The 19,402-nt window shown below is 43.4% G+C and overlaps 1 protein-coding gene across 1 annotated transcript in view; it reads left to right on the forward strand.

The window, feature by feature from the left end:
* The window catches only part of LOC143429936 (Krueppel-like factor 6), a 519,442-nt gene that overhangs the window by 285,059 nt on the left and 214,981 nt on the right, over positions 1-19,402 (forward strand). The window contains exon 6 of the mRNA XM_076905796.1: positions 3,751-4,035. Within this exon, the coding sequence (XP_076761911.1) occupies positions 3,751-3,926 (176 nt within the window). The 3' untranslated portion in view covers positions 3,927-4,035. The remainder of the gene's footprint in view (positions 1-3,750; positions 4,036-19,402) is intronic.

A 19,402-nucleotide genomic window follows, 5' to 3' on the forward strand; every position in this document is an offset into this window, starting at 1 on the left:
CTTTGTTTCCTGCTAAATGACTACGCGAAATAACGCCATTATAAATGATACCTTTTTTTTCTAAGATCGCAGCACACGAGCGAGGCATTACCGCGTCTAAATTACACGCGGAGCATCCCCGTGCAAATACCCACGCGACAATAAAAACGTCACATCGCGCGAATGTTGCGCTCTCGTTTTCGCCGCCGCGCTTCGTCCTCTCTCCTTTTTTTAATTCATTAAGTTTAGGGTCGAGCGATGTAGATGTCAAACGTTTTACACCGCGGTTTTATACGCGCATTTATATCGCCTCATCCCCGCGCGCGCTGTCGCCATCACGCTCCCCTTTATTTCCGTTTTTATGAAGGAACAGTGTACACTCCGTTCTGATTAGAGGCGCGAGCACGCGTCCAACGGGAAGCAGCTTGTCTCCTTTAAAAGAACAAAAAGTTCCTTCCGATTGTACCGCTTCTCTGTAAACCCGCGATCAACCGTTCCTGAAGCTTTAAACAACTATCATCGAAGTCGCCGAGCAACTTCAATCTTCAAAGCTGCCTTCCAAAGTGCTGGCGCCTCGGTAAATCCGCCAAGACAAAGTCTCCAAGTTTTTCATGCCTTAATAGCAAGCTCTAAGGTCTTTCAGATATTTCCAAGTCCTTTCCACTCTACTTCTTCCATTTTAGGTGATACTTTATTTACCGAAAGTCGCCTCAGGAAACCTCGCAAACATTCACGGGTATATCTCAACGTTCTCATTTAACAAATTTTATGTTATATAAAAAATAAAGAGACAGTTAATATCGCTTCTTCTTTCAACGATGAAGTATTCGCGTATCGATCGTTCCCCTTGCTTTTTTAGCCATGCGTTCCTTTCTCTTTTTTCATATTGCAAACCCCTCTCAGTTTAGTAAACGCGACGACAAAGCGCCACAGGTGGCGTGGTCACGTTTCCTGTCCCGTAACGCGGTCTCATCAACGTCAGCCTCTTTCCATATTACCGAATAGATTATTTACGGGTTAATAATGCGCCAGCCGTTCCACGATCATCCCTTGTCGCGGCACACGTGCCACCTTCGCCGTCCAATGTTTTATCGTCGATCCGCCAGTCGGGTGAATTTTATATACGTGAAGTTTTATATACCTCCGTCGGTATTAGTAATTTTAAGGTCGAGACGGCTCTTGCGTATAGAATAATCAAATTTATCCGCGCGCAGCCCCCCCATTTTGTGCATTGTGCCGTTGGATATTGGCAATTTACGAACGTTGGCGTACGTGTCGAGTTTATTAGAATGTCGACGATGATAAGGATAAATAGTGTTTTACTGTTCTGCTTTGTATATTCTTTATCATCCGCCTTTAGTTAATTCGTTGCGTGACTAATGAAATATAAGAAATCATTCAAGAACTGTTTTTCTCTTTTAGTATACCATAGTTGGATGGTTATATTAAAATAAAAGATAGGATAATCTTTTATCAGAACAAATAATAAATTAAGCTCAAGTGGTGCACGTACACTAAATACACACGCCGGACCAATTTAGTGTGTGAAATGAAAATAAACGTGGACTAGAATAGGATATAACTTCCACGTTTGATAAGTGTCGATAGAAATTTTCGCAATTCGGTGGAAATTGTTCTACCCGAAATATGATAATGTTCTTAATGATAAAGTTGCTCTTTGAAAAAAATGCTCCTGATAAAAAGTTGCTTTATGAAATATAAAAATGCTCTATCTCTATCAATTTCTGCAGAAGATTGAACAGAAGTGAAGTGTAGCTTCTCACGAATAAGTTTTAATTCGTTCTTTAAAACGGTGGAAATGGAAAACTAGGGACTAAAAATTAAAAATTCGATTAATGATGTTATTAACTATTGTTACGAAAAAAAGGGAAATTCTGACCCAAGTAAGGACTCCTTCGCCATTATTATTGCTACAATTGAATGCTATTTTCAAAATGCATATCAAGATTATTCAAATAACATTCCTCGATATGCGTGAGTCACTTCAGCTGTGATAGTATCCGGTTACATAAAGGATTAAAAGTATCAGTATGTATATCATATCTTAACGAGGCTTTCAAAGCATATTAGTGGAATAAAATTAATAAATACGTTTGTAAGATATTTAAGGTTTTGAAAAAATTTGACCAAGGTATTCAACTCGTAAGAACTCATCTGCCATGTAATATATATGTAATAACAGATATTGAATATAGGTCATAAATTGCTCATACTCCTGAAGCGGCATGCTTCGTGTAGCTATAGAATAAAGGAGGAAGAAAGAAAGGAAGGAAAAGAGAGGGGAAGAACGTTTCGTCCTGGGCCTGCTAGTGGACTCATCAGTAAGGCTTCCTAGCAGACCCTGCCTTAGACGCTGGGATATTAGGGACAGTTCAGAACTTCTATATATTAGAAAGGAGAGGCTAGCGAGTACTTTCAGGAAATTGTAGGCTGTGCTGTCCCTCTAGTGGCGATAGTCGAAAGGCCGCCACACTCCATATATTTTTCTTAACCCATTCGAGACGAGCAGCACACGTTGTGTACTGTGATTTTCCGAAGTAAAATGAGACACAACACACCGTATGTTTTTTGAAACTAAATTTAAATTAATAGTCATTAATAAAAGAGTAGTCGTGGGAATAAAATCATACACAGTGTGTTAGAACAGTATTAGTATTAAAAATAATAATAGAGGGTGAGAAATTGTTATCGCAAACAGTTTTTCTACTAAAAATAATTAATATGAACGAAAAGAAATTTTCGCTCCTGAAGATGGATTCCATAAAATATCTCGTCTTGAATAAGTTAAGTAACAATTAAGTTGTTACGATCAAGTTGCAATCAATCGACGAGAACTTTGGATGGTACTAACTTACAACTTGTGATATTTTTTGATTGTGCTGTTTCGCATGTGTTTTTATTCCGAGTTCTTATTTTTAATATCTCTCGAGGCTAATATATTCGCTCTTTATACATATACTAGCTGCTAATCTAGGGAGTCTGTATTAGTCAGTGGCATATGTTAAATGAAAAATGAATTCGTCCAATCGTAACAGTGTTAAAATGTCGGGTGCATGTCGTACGTTGAACGTCTTTGGGCTACCTGGTCGGGGTGCGTACATACGAAGCTACGGTCCTATGATCCAGTGTCGAGTTTTGCAATCTTTGTCAATAAGCGGTCCCGTCTAACACTCAAAATGTTAATTAACCCTATAACATACGTTTAAAAGAAAAGAAATTTTCCATATCAATATCATTTAATTTCATTCGATTCTTGATATATATATAGTGATTAGAAATAAGACATTTTATATAAACTTAAAACTAAAATATTTGCACAAAGTGAATATATTTTTAACGTACATAATTCTAGATATTTTTAAAGGTATTAGATTGCAATAAAGAAAAGCAGAAAATTACAAAGATGAATTATAATAAAAATGAATAGTATATTAGTAGTATACCAGTCACATACCTTACCGCTATAAACAAACGAATTGGCTCGAGTTCAAACTTGGTACCCCTTAGCTTACAATGTCTTGTTAGAACTTATGCCCCGCGTGTTAAAAAGTTAAATTGTAAGGTAGCTTCTCAAATTGCGTAACGTCTCTGGCACGTGATTCTAGGTTTTGGTATGGGAAACGTAAAACGTGCCAGAGACGTAAATCGAGGCCAAAGGGGTTAAGGAAAAATAAGAAACAATCTTCTAAAAATGTTCTTGACGAATGTAAACCGCGCAGCCACTAACCGGTTCGTTCGGTTTCGTTTCAGGAGAGAAGCCGTACAAGTGCAGCTGGGAGGGTTGCGAGTGGCGGTTCGCGCGCTCCGACGAGCTGACGCGCCACTACCGCAAGCACACCGGCGCGAAGCCGTTCAAGTGCCGGCACTGTGACCGATGCTTTTCTCGCAGCGATCACTTAGCCCTCCACATGAAGAGACACGTGTAATCGATCGCCACCGCGAGCGGTCCTCCACGCGCGGAACAGTCCAGGACCGACGGACGAGGCTCCTTCCTCCCCGAGGACACGCCAGGCTCGCGAGCGACGCGGGCTACGCGTGACCGCGTTTCTTCTAAGGCCGTTTCTTCTAAGACCACGGCGATCCACCTCGAAGCCGATCGTCGACGATCCACCGCGATAGACGGCCACACACCAGGAGTCCGCCGTTTCCGTCACAGTAATCGTCGATCGTTCGATGCTCGCCGGGTTATATCGCGTCTACGACAGGGAATCGATGATGAGTGAAACGATCGGCGGAGGACGACCATTTTCACCGGTGGCCGTTTTCTAGAAAGTATAAAAATCGATCGGATCGAGGGATGATAGACGATCAGCTGCGTGGTCGCATCGTTCGGAAAGTAAATTCGCTTCGTAAATAATCGGCGGGTTGCAATGGGAAATTGTAACCTGAAAATGGCGCGAGTTCTTCGTTGCGTTCTTCGGGGCAGTTCGGTCGGTCGAACAGAAAACAAAATAAAAGAAAAAGTGAAAGAAAAAAGCCAAAAAAATGAGAGTAGAAACAGGAGGAGAGTAACAAGGCTGGATGAAGTTCCGACGGTGTTTTCTTTCGCGTGACAGACTGGCAACAGAGACAGCAGATGGAACGACGAACGACCGTGAACGGATCAAACTGTTCGAATTGATGCAATTAGAAACGAAGTCTCCGGGATGAGCAGTTGGAGGAGAACGCGACGGGTCTCGTTCGGGACGTAAATCACTGCCAATTCATTAAATTCTAAGATCATCGCAAACACCGTCGGAGATACCGAGCAGCCTCTGTCGAACGGCTGCCTCGAAGACAGGAATGGGGGAGGGACGAAAGGAATCGTCTGGCGACAACGGTGTGCGGTTCGCGTGGATTTTTGTAAGCCGTCTGCCTCTCGTAAAACGGTCGAATTTTCGAACCCTTAACTGACCTTAGAAGTAACGCAAGAGAAACAAAAAAAAAAAAAAAAAAAGAAACTGCACTGAGAAAAAAAAGTAGAAGAAGAAGATGATAATCCAATGTTTGAAAGGCGACGAGTTTAGATTCGAACGAAAGTCAAGGAAACCCGGAGGACAATAATACGTCTGTCGGTGCCAAAACGTTATTCCCTGTTCCCTTCATTTCTCTCCTCTCTTCTCATTCACAGACACGTATCCGTTATTATCTACGTGCACGCGTACTCTCCCTTTCTCTTTGGTGCATCGAGGAAACCTATCCGTGGTGGGCGGAAGACATGCATAACGCTTTTGAGCTTCGATCTCTTGGCAATAATCGAAATTGTGTCCGCGACCTAGCGCAACGCGAGATCTTCGCGCATGGGCTGTTGTAAGGAGGACGCGGAAAGGGCTCTGGGAGGATGGACGAGAGGACGAATCGGTAATTGAATACGTGATTTCGGCCAGTTTCAATGGAGGCAAAGTTTACCCGCTAATCTCGAATTTACAGTGCGAATTATATCGGGAGCGTGCCATCGTTCGACATCCAGCCCCTGACCGCCCTTACGGCCGTGGCTCTGTTTCCGCTAGCTCAGCTCGCCCGCAGCGAACGTGAACCGGAACATTCTTTTCACCATTCGACCGTTTTATCCATCGAGGAACGATCACGTGCAATTTTTATTAAAAAAAAAAAGAAAGGGAGCAGCCGCGTGGAACCTTGATTTCTTCCCTTAGAAAAATTCGACCGCACAGGGCTTCTTTCGTAGTGGCGCGCATCCTATGATTTCTGAACAAAAGTAAGCGGGGGAAATAAGAAAAAAAAAAAAAAAAAAGAAAAAAAAGCGCAGAAAAATATATACGAGAATCCGACTTTGTACTTTTGTACGATTGCTTTAGTAGCTGACCGTTTTGCTCTTCGTTTCACGCGTGAACATGAACGCGTGCGGCAACGGCGGGGGTGGCGGCGTGTCCCGACGCGGCGAGCGATGATTCTTGTCGGAGGCTCAACAGAAATAAATGATAAATATATATATATTTTTTAATATTCTCGTCTTACTCACCGAAACAATATATTGTTATACATAAGGGGTTATACAAAGTATAAAACGGGCAACATTCCGCACAAAGCTCTAGAACCGTTTCCACGCGTCAGAGTCGCCCGTCGAGCACGCTACCCCCTCTAGTGCGCGCGCGCGTTAAACCGCGGAAGGTGGACGGCGTTCCCACGATCCTCTGCGATCGCTGTGCATCCGCAAATTCGTGTCTGTCACAGACACACGCACACATGCGTGTCACGTGGAACGATACGAACCTGCCGATCGCGACGCACCGTTGTCCCGCTAATCATCGATTTCCGACCGGACGAACGGAATCGAAGTCGCCGTAGGAGTAGTGCACAGAGCAGGGCTAACGCAAACGATACGAAGAAATAAAAAGGAGAAAGAAAAAAAGAAAAACCAGTCGATAGATAAGAGGAGAAAGAGGGACAGGGAAAATAATTCATTGAGAATGAAACACGAACGACGAGGTGACGCAGTATTTGCGTGAAACACGTATTGTATCCGGGAACTGAACGAACGAATGGATCGTAGATCGCTCATCGAACGAAATGCGAACAAAAGTAGAGTAGTAGAAGATAAAAGAAAAAAAAAGATAAAGTTATAGAGTAATAAACATAAAATTATTAAATTCCGAAGAGACGAGCGAAGCAAGACGGAGGAGGAGTTTACCGCTTAAGAAGACTAATCTTACCTGATGAGCGCGTAATGGCGCGCACAGCGGCCGAGCTGGCGGGCATAAACGAAGATTTAAAGTGGGATAAATAAGAAAAGAAAAGAAAAAACGGATGAAAACTAAATTTTAAATGTTCAGTGGCCAAATAAATTAATTGATAACGCACGTAGAACGTAATGGGTACCGTACCTACCAAGTAAGCCTGACTGACATGAGAGCATCGATGCGGTTCGCGCGCGCGTGTGGCTGCGTGTGTATGTGTGCGCGTTATTCGATGTCTGTGGCATACCTGTGTATCTCTTCATTTCTCTACAAGTTTTACTTTTTGTTCATTCTTTTGCGTCAGTTTTACGTGGCTACGTCGAGATTTGCGTGCGCGTGAGCGAACCATGTATTTTGTTTTTCTTTCTTCCCCGCGAGAATGTGTTCGAAAAAACTGATTTCGGGGGTCATTGCAAAGGTCTGGGGGGTTGGGGCGGGGTCTTCAATGAAAACAGACACGTGGTTCCAAACGAATCCACCGGAGAGTATAAGAAGCAAAAGCGTGAGAAAGAAAGAAAGAGAGGGAGAGGGAGAGAAAGAGAGAGACAGAGAGAGAGAGAGAGAAAACGAGTAAGTGAGCGAGCGTAAATGAAATAGAGCGAGTGTATAATCGAGAGAAAGTGGGAGAGAGAAAGTGGGAGAGAGAGAAAGAGAGAGAGAGAGAGAGAGAGAGAGAGGGAGAGAGAGAGAGAGAGAGAGAGAGAGAGAGAGAGCAAAAACACTAAGTTTGTATATTGTGCAATTTTTGTCAGTGTTTTATTATTTGTTACCATGTTCACGGATAATTATAAATAAAATAAATATATATATATATATATACAGCATTTACAAGGACTTAGGATAACGAGGATAACGAGAAGCCAGATGTCTTTTTGATAGCCATATACAGCGAGGTATCGCGCGGCGCCCCGAGCACAAAGGACGCCCCGACCGCTCTTTTTTCTCGATATACTTTTTTCAATTTGATTTCTTCGTCTCTGGTAGGCGAGAGCGGCGAAACGAGGATATACGGAAACGGTGCTTGTGTCACTCGATCACGACGGCGCTCACCTTATCAACTTGTGGTGGTCACAACGGGTGCAAATGAGCGCGAGCTATCGTCCACTTTAGAAAGCGCCGCTGCACGACGAATGGTCTTCACGGTGACGACTTCTAAAGGATCGTTCGCGTTCGTGTCCAGTATGACCACGGTCTCAGGGTACGTCCGGACGAATGTAACGCAACGCGTGATAGTAACGTCTCTCGACAACACATAACACCACGCGGATTTGCGACGCATTTCGTGTTACGTTGCGCGTTACGTTGCGCGTTACGTTGCAATCAGAAGGCACCCTGGAGCCTACATTTCGCTAGATCCTCCTACGCTGCTCGAGATCGGAATATGTCGAAACGGCTCGCGCGATCTTCGTCCCTTCCGTGGCACCCTGTTGCGCGACCAACGAATCTCTCGACGAGGAGCCATGCGGAGAACAGGGAGGAAGTGGAATCGTGACGGGTTGATCCTTACGACGAGGCGTTTCGCGTGTTTCCGTCACGGCGACCAACGAAACACTGTACATAGGATATGATATACGTACGATTAACGATTATACGTAATGAACGTTCGCGGACGCGAGTGCCCGCGTTGTTTTAAACTCGAACGCGTTTACTACGTACGAACGCGCTAAAGCATCGCAGAAGGAGAATCCGAAAGGACAGAGCGGTAGAGTACATGTAATTAAAGAGAGAAGCGAGGATAACGAGCAAGATAAAACGCGAAACGGGCCGGCACCCCGAGAACTAATAAGTGGTAGTTAGAAGTTTAGATAGATAGATGGATAGCTAGCCCGTTAGATAGATACCTTAGATAGGCAGAAAAATAGATCGAAGGGAGGAAAGAGGCTTGCAAGAATGAAAAGAATGAAAGAATGAGAGATCAAAGGGTTCTGGGTGGGGGGAGGGGGGATTTAAAAGAGTTATTATATGTAAAGTCTATAAATATAGATAGGTGGATATACATAGATAGAGATGTAAGTACCTAAGAGAAGCTCTAAGGAACCTTTTAGAAGATGCTATATCGTTGTACGAGGTACGATAAGTGGATATAAGTGTTTTATGATACTCGCGTACAATAAGTTCGGAAGGTGAACGTCGGAAAACAGGTCGTGGTAGAAGAAGGTGGAGGGGGGGGGGGGGGGGACGAAAGGGGATGAAAGCGTACGCGAATCGTCGATGAAGCGGTGTTCACGAGACGGATAGACGCGACACGATTCGTAACGATTGTATTAATTGTGGTCTGAGCTATTTTCGGTCGTGTTGTATAGTAACTGCAAATTGTAGTAGGGCTTTAAATGAAAGAGAGGTGGCCAGTGTGTGAATGGACGAGCGTGAGAAAGAGAGCGATCGAGTGAAATGGCTGGAACGACGGTTCGGGAGAAACACGCAACCAAAGGATAAGTAAACGAATTAAGTGGAGCAAACAGACAATTAGATAGAAGTTGAGAAATGGAGAGAAGAAAGGGAAGGTCTCTTTGTACGAGATCGATGTCTCCATTCGAAGACGAATCGCTCCGATGAAAACGTGTATAATAGTAGAACGGATCGTTTCCTCTCGATAGTTTCTAGTTTTTTATAAATAAGTACGTTCTGACTTTGATTCCCAAGCGAAATCCGGAGAACTGTCGATCGACACTTCGTTTGAATTCGATCTCACGTGTTCGATATTTGTCGCCCGAGTCGACGAGAGGGGTATCGTGCAACAGAGAAGCAAAATGAACGCGATACGAAGCGAGGACTGGCGACGTGCCGATTAAGGAATTAACGTTATTTTTAGGGAATTTCGTCTTTAGGAGAGATTTAATTAAATAATGAAGAAGAGAACGATGATTTTTAGGGTAACTGCTGAGCGTCAGATGGTTTTGTATGACTATACGAGCGAAAGGGAGGGAGAGAAAGAGAGATTAGTTCGTGAGGCAAGAATCGATCGATAGAAAAAAAGAAGGAAAAAATACGTGAAAAGGAGAAACATGAAAGGCACGTACGAAACAAACGAAGCAGAAGGGTGATGAGACATGTGACATTTACGAGTGGGAGGAAGAGAAAGAGAGAGAGATACCTATATTTTTAAAAAGTGACCTTTGGCATTTAAAGACTTGTAAAAATCGTGCAACGAGTTAAGTAAAACAAAGAACAAAAAAAAAGAAAAAAAGATCACACAGTGGGCGCAGTGTATTAAGAGGCGTCCGTCCTTCTCCGTGTCTTTAATTTCATCTTACACTGCTATGCACATGCACACACACATACACGGAAACATACATTTACACACAAGAACAAAAACAGCGCGCACAATACCTGCGAGAAGAACGTTTCCGAAGAAGGAAGTGGTCGAAATCTATCATGGGATCCAGGGGGAGGTACATCGCGACACTAGACGCGTTTATTTGTTGGCGCGGCATCGGAACAGAAAATCGAAAGATATACGCGAGAGTAAAACAGGTACAAGACACGATGTGCGATACGCTAACAGTGACACGAGTCTCTTGATACCACCGGCAGAACACGGTACACGCGGATAAAAAGGAACGAAACGGAGAAATACGTAAGTTTACACATGCACATACCAGAAAACACAAGGCACACGCTCGGGGGAATATTGAAAAAAGTAAGGGTGGTCCGCGACGCGACCGCATTGGACCCACGCGTGTAGGTACTCGTGTATACACGCGAGTCTCGAACGGGTGGAAAAAGGAACGGGATAACAGCGAAAAGGGAATTCGATGGAAAGCTCCGAGCAGAGAAATTCGGTTACAACGCATAAGATGTAGCAGAGAGAAAGAGAGAGAGAGAGAGAGAGAGAGAGAGAGAGAGAGAGAGAGAGAGAATGAGAGAGAGGGGGAGAGAGTGAGAGAGAGAGAGAGAGAGAGAGAGAGAGGGAGAGAGAGAGAGGGTGGGAGAGAGAATGGATTGTAGAGAAGCGAACAATGCATTCCGTTAGAAACTCGCTTTTCAGAAGATATCATTCAACCAACGAGCTGCAAGATTGGTCCTCCACGAGGCCTAATTAATAAGGAACAGAACGATTTCAGCCGTAATCAAATGTTCGAGGTCCTTGCTCCGAGAATTCCTTCGGGTCAGATGACACGTTCAACCCTTTGCGCGCTGGGAAGCCAAATTTAATTTTAGATACGATCGACTTTAGACTTTGCATTGAAAATGAAAAATTACTCAGCCTAGCCTAGCGTCTGTTTCTTAGCGTTCGAAGGGTTAATTCACCGCGAGCCACAGGAATGAACGAGGGAGTAATGGTCGATCCCAGATTGTGGTTCGAAGGTTGTTCTCCAAGAGGTGGCGTGTCTCCCGGCGCGAGTCCGAGAAGTAGGCTTCGGGAAAGGAAAGCGACCCAACAGTCACCCGCATAGTCACTATCGTCATCCAATACGATTCATGATAGGATATAATAATAGTATTTCTAGGGATTTTATACAGGCATGCGACCGCGCTCTATGTTTTAGCCACGATTAACTGTCGATTATTGACGTGTTTCTTCTTGTACGTGAAACGTACGCGGTGTGTTCTAGGTATATTAATAATTATATTGTGCGCAGTGAGGAGCGAACGATGGGCGCGTGTTACGAATGATGGGTACGAGCTTGATCGCGTGGCTGGATTATGGGCGCGAGATGGAACGAAGCGCAGCGTGAATTGATGATCGAACGTGGGTCTGTGTAATTATTTTCTGCAATTCTGTACCTCGTTGTGTATACATCTCTATTTGTATAATTGTGAATATTAAACGTATTATGATAATGTGATTTATTACGTGTGATCCTGCGCGTTAAAAGACGTGGAGAAACTTTAAGCGAGTATTTTGTATTACGATAAAGCGGAACGAACTAAAGAAACCAAAAAAAAAAAGGAAGAAATAAGAAAAGGGCAAAAGTGACGCATGTGCTACAAAAGTAGAGAGAGAGAGAGAGAGAGAGAGAGAGAGAGAGAGAGAGAGAGAGAGAGAGAGAGAGAGAGAGAGAGAGAGAGAGAGAGAGAGAGAGAGAGATTAAAAGAGGTGTGTAAGGGAATCGGAGAAAGATAGAAAACGAGATTAAGCAAGCGAAGAGTCTTGTAATCGCAGCTTTTTTTGCCATTCAGGAGAGTAATTATAATAAACGACGAATGCGCTTGCGCAGCCGTTGCTCCTTTCTCTCGACGTTACTTCTTCTTCTTCTTCTTCTTCTTCTTCTTCTTGTTGTTCTACTTTTTCTATAAACGCTGTGTCTGCTACTTCTCCGTTTCCTCGCAAAGGTGACAGGTAATCCCGGACTCATGAAATTGTTCTACCTACTCTTAAATCGTTAAAATTAATATATAACTATGATTCTAATATACAGAGTGTCTCGCTTGTAAAGAACGTCCCAATTAATTCCACTGGTATTGAAAGTAAAAACTCGTGACTATCAATGAGAAGACTTTATACACAGACGGGAATCCGATCGACAAGGTATACTGAAAAATTACCATTCGTGTTTTACTGTTTAAGATTACCGTTTAATTTAACACTCCGTTCCACTGTGACGCACGAATGAATCGGATCTGGAGAGAAACAAATTGTCTTTTCCCTTATTCATAGTGACTAGTGATTACATTATTAATCAGTTCCTATACAATATATTGTTCCTAACTAGAAAATGTTGCCATTAAAATACAGTGAAATAACAGTAAGTAGTACGTTTCTTCACGATCGTACATTTCGGACGCAAAATTTGTTCGGACAGAGTAGATAGCGTTGCTACACAAGGAAACGTCATTGATCTTGTAATCGCATCCAAGACGATCCTTAAAGGACTGATGGACAAGTATGTTCGGTGCTGTATCGGCTCGTTGGCATGGGTTATCGATCACCTCGTCGAGGTAACATATTCCGACGTCGTTCTTCTCGGAGTCGTCATCGCCGCCAAGCCTCCCTCGACCTCCGCGAATGTCCGCGAACACCTCCGCGAACACCTCCACCCTTGTACTTCGTGGCCCGTCGAACGAACGTGACGCGTCGAGCTGAACTCGGGCACGGGTGCTCGCGTGTTTCACGAACAAGCGCAATTAATCCGGGTACACGTTTTTCGAATTCAGCCGAGCGCGAGGTCGACCGGAAGAGGAGTCTCGCGGATCAACCGCCGAGCAAAATGTATTGTATACGATTACTAGGAACCTGTACTTCGACGAATCGTTGAAAACACGAAAAAGTAACAGAAAAATATAGAATAGTGGGGAACGCAAACGTGAGAAAAATAGAAAACGCAAAAAAAAAGAAAAAATGGAAAGAAAATTTAGAAGACGGAAACGAATATATATATATATAATAGAGGATGACGAAACAGAATAAGAAGAAAATACCAAACATCCTTCCAGAGTATCGGGACTAATTTACACGCCGCGACTTCCAACAGTCGAGTGGTTCGCCGCTGACTTGGAAACACTCGGAGGCTCGACTCGTTTTGTACCAACGGAGTTAGCGAGTACTCGTGTAACGAGTCTAGTAGGTGATCACATGTGATATTTCTATCGGCTATTATTATAATAAATGTAATGAGTAAATGTATAATTATAGAGTACTCCGTTAGGATTACTAATAGTAATTAGATGAAAAGAAAAGTATGAGGAGAGGAAAAAGGGGACACGGAAGAAGGATGAACATTTGAAAATTTCGGCGGACCGAAGACGAACGTTGAAGAGAAAATTAAAAATGGAAGTACGAAAACGAAAAAGAAACGATCTCCTTTCGAGAATCAACGCCTAATTGCTTTCCATGCAGGCCTATTTGCTGTTTCTAAAGCAACACGCGAGACTCTAAGAGGGGAAGTAGAGATGCAGCACGGAACCGCGCGGTCATTCGCGAGGATAACGAACGAGAATAGTTCGAACGTCAAAGACATTCTTCGGACACGAGATTCAGTAATTTTCAACGGTTCAAAATTTCGTTCGAATAGAACGAAATTGATGTACCGAATCGTTCGTGGGAGAGGGCACACACAAAGAGAATATCGATCAGTTGCGTTCTACAGTCTACTACCATCAACACCCATTGGTATTTTCCTGGCGAGACTTCCTTCACGAGTTACTACTTTGTCCCCGATTTCCGTGCAATGGTATTCATAGATGTTCGGTTCCTTCTCCTCTACTCGCAAGACTGTCCAGCCTGAATTGTGAATTCGGGCGGTTTTCGTTCGATCTTCGAACTCTATCTTAGTTGACGAAATTCTGTATCCGTAAACGAAAACTGTTACCTTCGCGCGTTGTTATGGACGTGGGCCATTGCACGCTGAAAGCGAGCCGTCCCGGATGCTAAGGTAGCATTTCTCGTACGGTCGATGATTTGAAACGAACATCTACGGATACGAGAGATTCCTCAAGGTTGGTGAACCTTGGAAAAACGGAGACGGAAGCAAGCGACAGAAGACTGCTCGAAAAGTTGCAACAAGCCAATCCGTCGGCTCGTCCTTCGCGCGTCTAATTCTTTCCTTTCTTCTTCTTCTCCTTCTTCTTATTCTTGGTCTTCCAGGCTCCTCTCCAATCGGCTCGAACCAAAAACGGTTGCGAGAGATGAAATTATTATTCGAAACAGCGTTTTCATCGGTGATCGAGGAAACGAACGGAGGAGTCAGGAAGACCCCTGTATGAGAGAAAGATCGCGATTGCGTGCACGTGCGCGAAGAACAAAGATGTACAAAGAAGCTAAAGACCGCGGAGGTGTGCGGTGTACCGGATGCGTGCGTGAACGGGGTACAATATCTCGCGGAAGCGTGTCGTGAATCAAACCAGACTATGTTGGGTGGATAGATTAAACGGGGTGGGGTAGAGTATCACAAAAAAATGGGATAAAAGAAGCGAGCGAGTGTACGCGCGAGATTGAAAATTCACAGCGATCGTACTAACGCAGACATTTTTCCGTAAATTATTTAGTCTGATCGCGGAGAGACCGCTTTAATTGCTATCTTTGTATCGTTGATATCGTTGCTACGATCGTAAGTGTTGCGCTACCGCATTGCCCTTCATCTTTTAACGTTACCCTCGATTTTACTCGTTCGTCGTGTACAAAGCCAAAGTCAGTAGCTGGTTAGCAATCGCGCTAAGCGACTAAGACGCGACTCGAATACCGCTGATCGATATCTCGCGTTTCGATCGATCCATCGATCCGCAGAGGATGGTTCGATGTTGGGAAAACGTTCTTTCCGCGTGTATACCTTCGCGATCGGCGCGTTTCAACTCGACGCATGCGCGAAATCGTTGAACGATCGATGGGATACGTAAATCGTGCGCAACAGCTGAACATTTATTTCCAATACGATCTTCGACCGATTTCACGCGACGCGATTCCTATCGTTCGACAATTGTCTTTGTTCGGCTGACCGGGCCGGCCGCGCTTTGTAAATAATTCAATTAATTAAACAAATTTCTCGTCGTGCTTGAGTAAGCTTGCTTTCAACGGACGTGTTCCCCCGCGTTGGCGCCGATCTTCTCTCGTGTCTTGGTTCCGCGATTTTTAATCAGTTTTATAGCGATCGTTTATTATAGCGATCGCGATCGCGCGAGGAAAGAAAGTTCGAATCCAGTACGTTCCAACGGAGCGAGGCTCGTTTATTAGTCGAATTTGTTAACTCTGTTTATCGATCCCAGCGGCTCCTTTGGGATCTTAGCGAGACGAATCGATCTTGGTTTGTCTGATTCGTCTAGTTTTTAGTAGCATCGTAATTAGGTACGAATTAGCGGTTGCGTCGGCCCATCAGTTTGGTAATTAAACGGTGGCTGCTTCTCTTATGAACGGAAAGGAACTAGCTTTTATGTGATAGCCACTTTTCGACGACTGATCGTTGCTCGCGCGAACATTGACTGCGGTATCGAGGTGGGTGTCGATACGAAGAATCCCAAGACACTCGATTCTCAATTGAATTTCACGCAGTTATCTCGGTCCAGTGTCTCGGATCAATTTGTATTAGTAGGTATACTAACGATTGAGGTACAGTAGAACCTCCTTTACTTGAACACTCATGAAAATCTTCTATTATCCAAACGGCACATTTTATATTCGGACACTATATGTAAATACACGCAGAGTGTTTGCTTCGTTCCGTACTTTAACTTCGATATTTTCAAATTCTTTTCAAATTACGAACGCACGTACGAATCTTTGTTTCCATTAATTCTATGTAAAATACTGTACATATTAAACAAAATGCTAAAAGACTCGTTATATTCTGTCACACGAAAATTCTTCTACCCCCATCACTTGTACCTCCCCGTTGGTTCACATAACGGAAGTTCTATTGCACCGCATAAAAGTATTAACTAGCGGCCAGGATAACGAGACTGCTAAAGTTACGACGTGGAATTATCCTCGCCTCTCTACGCGGGGGTGTAGAGGTCGTTGGCCACCTTGGAATCGCTGGTAAAAATGGATAGGACGAGTGAACGGTACATAGAAAGAGAGCAAGGTGCACGGAGAATGGAAGAGTGGAAGCTGTGCAGAGTGAGAGTAAAAAAGAGACAGAGAGATAGGGAGGGAGAGGGAAAAAGTGAAAGAATGCCACGGGTGATATAATTGGGGGACAGAGGGGTGGCGGTAAGAGGGCGAGAGTGAATGAATGGCGAAATTGAATGGGCTAGAAGTATGCAAAAGGGTGGAAGAAAACGTTTTCTTTTTTCGCGGGTGAAAAAGGGGGCTATCGTGCGTATGTGTATGAGTGCCCGCGCGAGTATACGTGTGTCCTGTTTCCTTGCGTAATTCCGTGCACGTGTATATCGTGCGCTGCTTGCGGATGTATACATACACACGCGCATATAAATATGAGTATAAATAAAACAATGAACATACCATGCACGATACGTGTGCGAGCGTTGGTGTGCGTGAACGCGAGATAGAGAAAGAGAGAGGGGGAGAGAGAGGGGGAGAGAGAGAGAGAGGAAGAGAGAGAGGGAGAGAGAGAGGGAGAGAGAGAGAGAGAGAGAGAGAGAGAGAGAGAGAGAGAGAGAGAGAGAGAGAGAGAGAAGGAAAGCGTAATCGAGCGGCTCGAACAACCCGGCTCGCAGCACTTTATCCCTCTTCATTCTTTTCTTTCCTCTCTTGATGGCTCTTATTATAAAACACCGTTTAGCGTACTCTAAATATCGTTATTTTTTAAGCAGAATTACACGAGGATGGAATTAAAAAAAATGATATTCAAAAAATATATATATATATAAATATATATATATTTATTTTCTAAGATATAATATATATCATCTGTATGTATATTAAATTATGATAATGCACAAAATGTAATTATATGTACATGTATGATAATTAATAATCTTGCTCTACGTTCGGGCGGTGGTAAGAAAAGCGCGGAGGCGGCAAAAAGGAGGTTGATGGAGGCGGGCGGTGGAGGGGAAGCAGAATGAAGCGAGATCGGGATAGATGAACGCGAGAGTCGTTTGTCCGGGGCAGCGGGGGTGGAAGTGACTGTTCGAGTTTGACGAACGCGCGGGTGCGGAGTTGAAAAAGGGCGAAAGGGGGGGGGGGGGCTTGCGGCCGCTGTAACCTCATCTTTCATGAATAGCTTGTATTTCTGCTCAGTGCAAAATAAACGTACGTTCCTGTTGAAAAAAATGACAAAAAAACCCAAAACACGACCACTTGTCTCGTATTTTTCATCCGATCCCAAAGCGTCACACGTGGCGGAGCTCGACCTCGAAACATGCGGTTCGATCGGTGCTACCGAAATCTCAGATAATGGAACGAGGTGAGTATCATTACGATGAACTCGTAACGCTGATCCTGTTCATCGTGGAAATATAAAGGAACGAACAAAGTCTTACTCTTACTTGCGATTAACTTTATTCTTATCGGATGTCCTGTTTGTTATTATCACGAATAAACGACACGATTCGACAGTTTGCCTTTACTTTTTTTCTAATGTAAGTTCGGCATGAAAATAACAGCGTGGAAAGGGTACATCGAGTAACTTTATAAATTTTAGTTGCAATCATAATGACCGCTTCTAATTGGAAGAACAACGTGAAAAAGATGGCTATCCTTTCGTATTTCTTTTCATAATAAAGCCGGAAACGTATTGTCATTCCAATTCATACACGTGTCCTCAGTGAACTTTCAGATGTAGTGGGTTAGGTTAGATTATGTCGTAATATTCATAGCCATCGAATAGGCACGTAGGTACGACACAGCGAGGACGAAGGACAGTGATCATCCATTTTGCGATGTTACACGTATATACACCTCTTAGGTTGTTTTACTGCTAGTTCGTTTCTAAAATTATAACCGCGGAGGTCGGTGGTCGTCGTAGGAAGACGTTCGCGGCGTTTTGTCATCATAAAACGTTTTATGGCAAATTATAATGCGCCCTTTACCTACGGGGGGTGCACCAGCTAGCGTCCAGATACGAAGCTGTTCCTGGAAAAGTATAAAGGGGACGTACGCTGCTCTTTTCATCCGATCGACCCATAAACGACGTTTTACTGTCCCTACACTTCCTTACCCTCCACTTTTTGTTCACCTCTTTCCACCAGTTGGCCATCTTCCACGGCGTTGGCACTCTGGGGAGCACGATTCAGAAGAACCACGCCGCTTGGCACGCTCGCCGCTTGCGCGTCTTTTTCGTTGATTTAATTTAGGTCGAGCTTAATCACTTCTTGGGCTAACTACCCTCCGCGATATTAATTTCCAGCAGCTTCGTGGAGAAATGATGTAAGCAGTTAATTTATCACTTTTTCAAATATTGCGAGTACCAACCATCTCTTGTTATCAAGCGTTTCAATTGAAAAAATAAATGTGAAAATTGATGTATAGAAAATATGTGTACGTATATGGAAACATTAAGTTAATAAGGTTGCAACGCTAATAATTGGTAGCAGTAATAAGAACTGGAAATATATGTGATGTACGCGATAAGACAGACGAGATATTGATATTTCGATATCAAATCGCGACCAGTTATGCTGAAACGAGCACCTGTGATAAGGCAATCACCTACCGGAGTCACGCAATGGTTGCCTACTCCTTCGGCGCGATCGCGAAGTAACTCACAAACGAGCTCCGTTTGCTCGGTTCGCTGTAAAATACACGCTGTACGAGCTAACAAGCAAAGGAAACGATAGAGGATGCACGATCGTCTTGATCGTCGCGTGAATCATGCGAGCCGTCGACGTTATTTCGTGTGCGAGAGAACCGCCAATTAACCAATTGCGCACTGCTTAATTGCTTCCGCCCTAATAACCCTGTATTTATGTGGAATTCAGAAAAGTGTTCGCCACTGGTAAGCGCGCCCTTGAACGGTTTCTGACCTAAAGAGAATTTTGTATCCGGTGCTTGGTTCTAAAAGGCGGTTTTTAAATATCCATGAATTTAAAATTCTGCCTGAAATTTTTCTGTTGCAATTACAGAAAAAGTTATGTGTAAATTGTTTATTGATTTATTTATTTGATGATGAACCTATATGATATAGAATATAATACGAAAAAGTGATAAGGAACGAATTAGATATGGCGACGGTCATATTATCACGCCCGAAACACAGATCGAGGCGCTGAATCATCTCGATCGAGGTACGTCACCTTATGCGTGGATGGAATGACGATTTAAGATAGATTTGTATTTTATTGGTCGCTATTTTAATTTCTTTCATTAATATTTAAATATAAATAGTTAGTCAGAATTTGATTCAATATATAAAAAATAAATAAATAAATAATATATATACTTGTTTTAC

The sequence above is a fragment of the Xylocopa sonorina genome, chromosome 12 (genome assembly GCF_050948175.1).
Source record: "Xylocopa sonorina isolate GNS202 chromosome 12, iyXylSono1_principal, whole genome shotgun sequence".
Taxonomy (NCBI): Eukaryota; Metazoa; Arthropoda; class Insecta; order Hymenoptera; family Apidae; genus Xylocopa; species Xylocopa sonorina.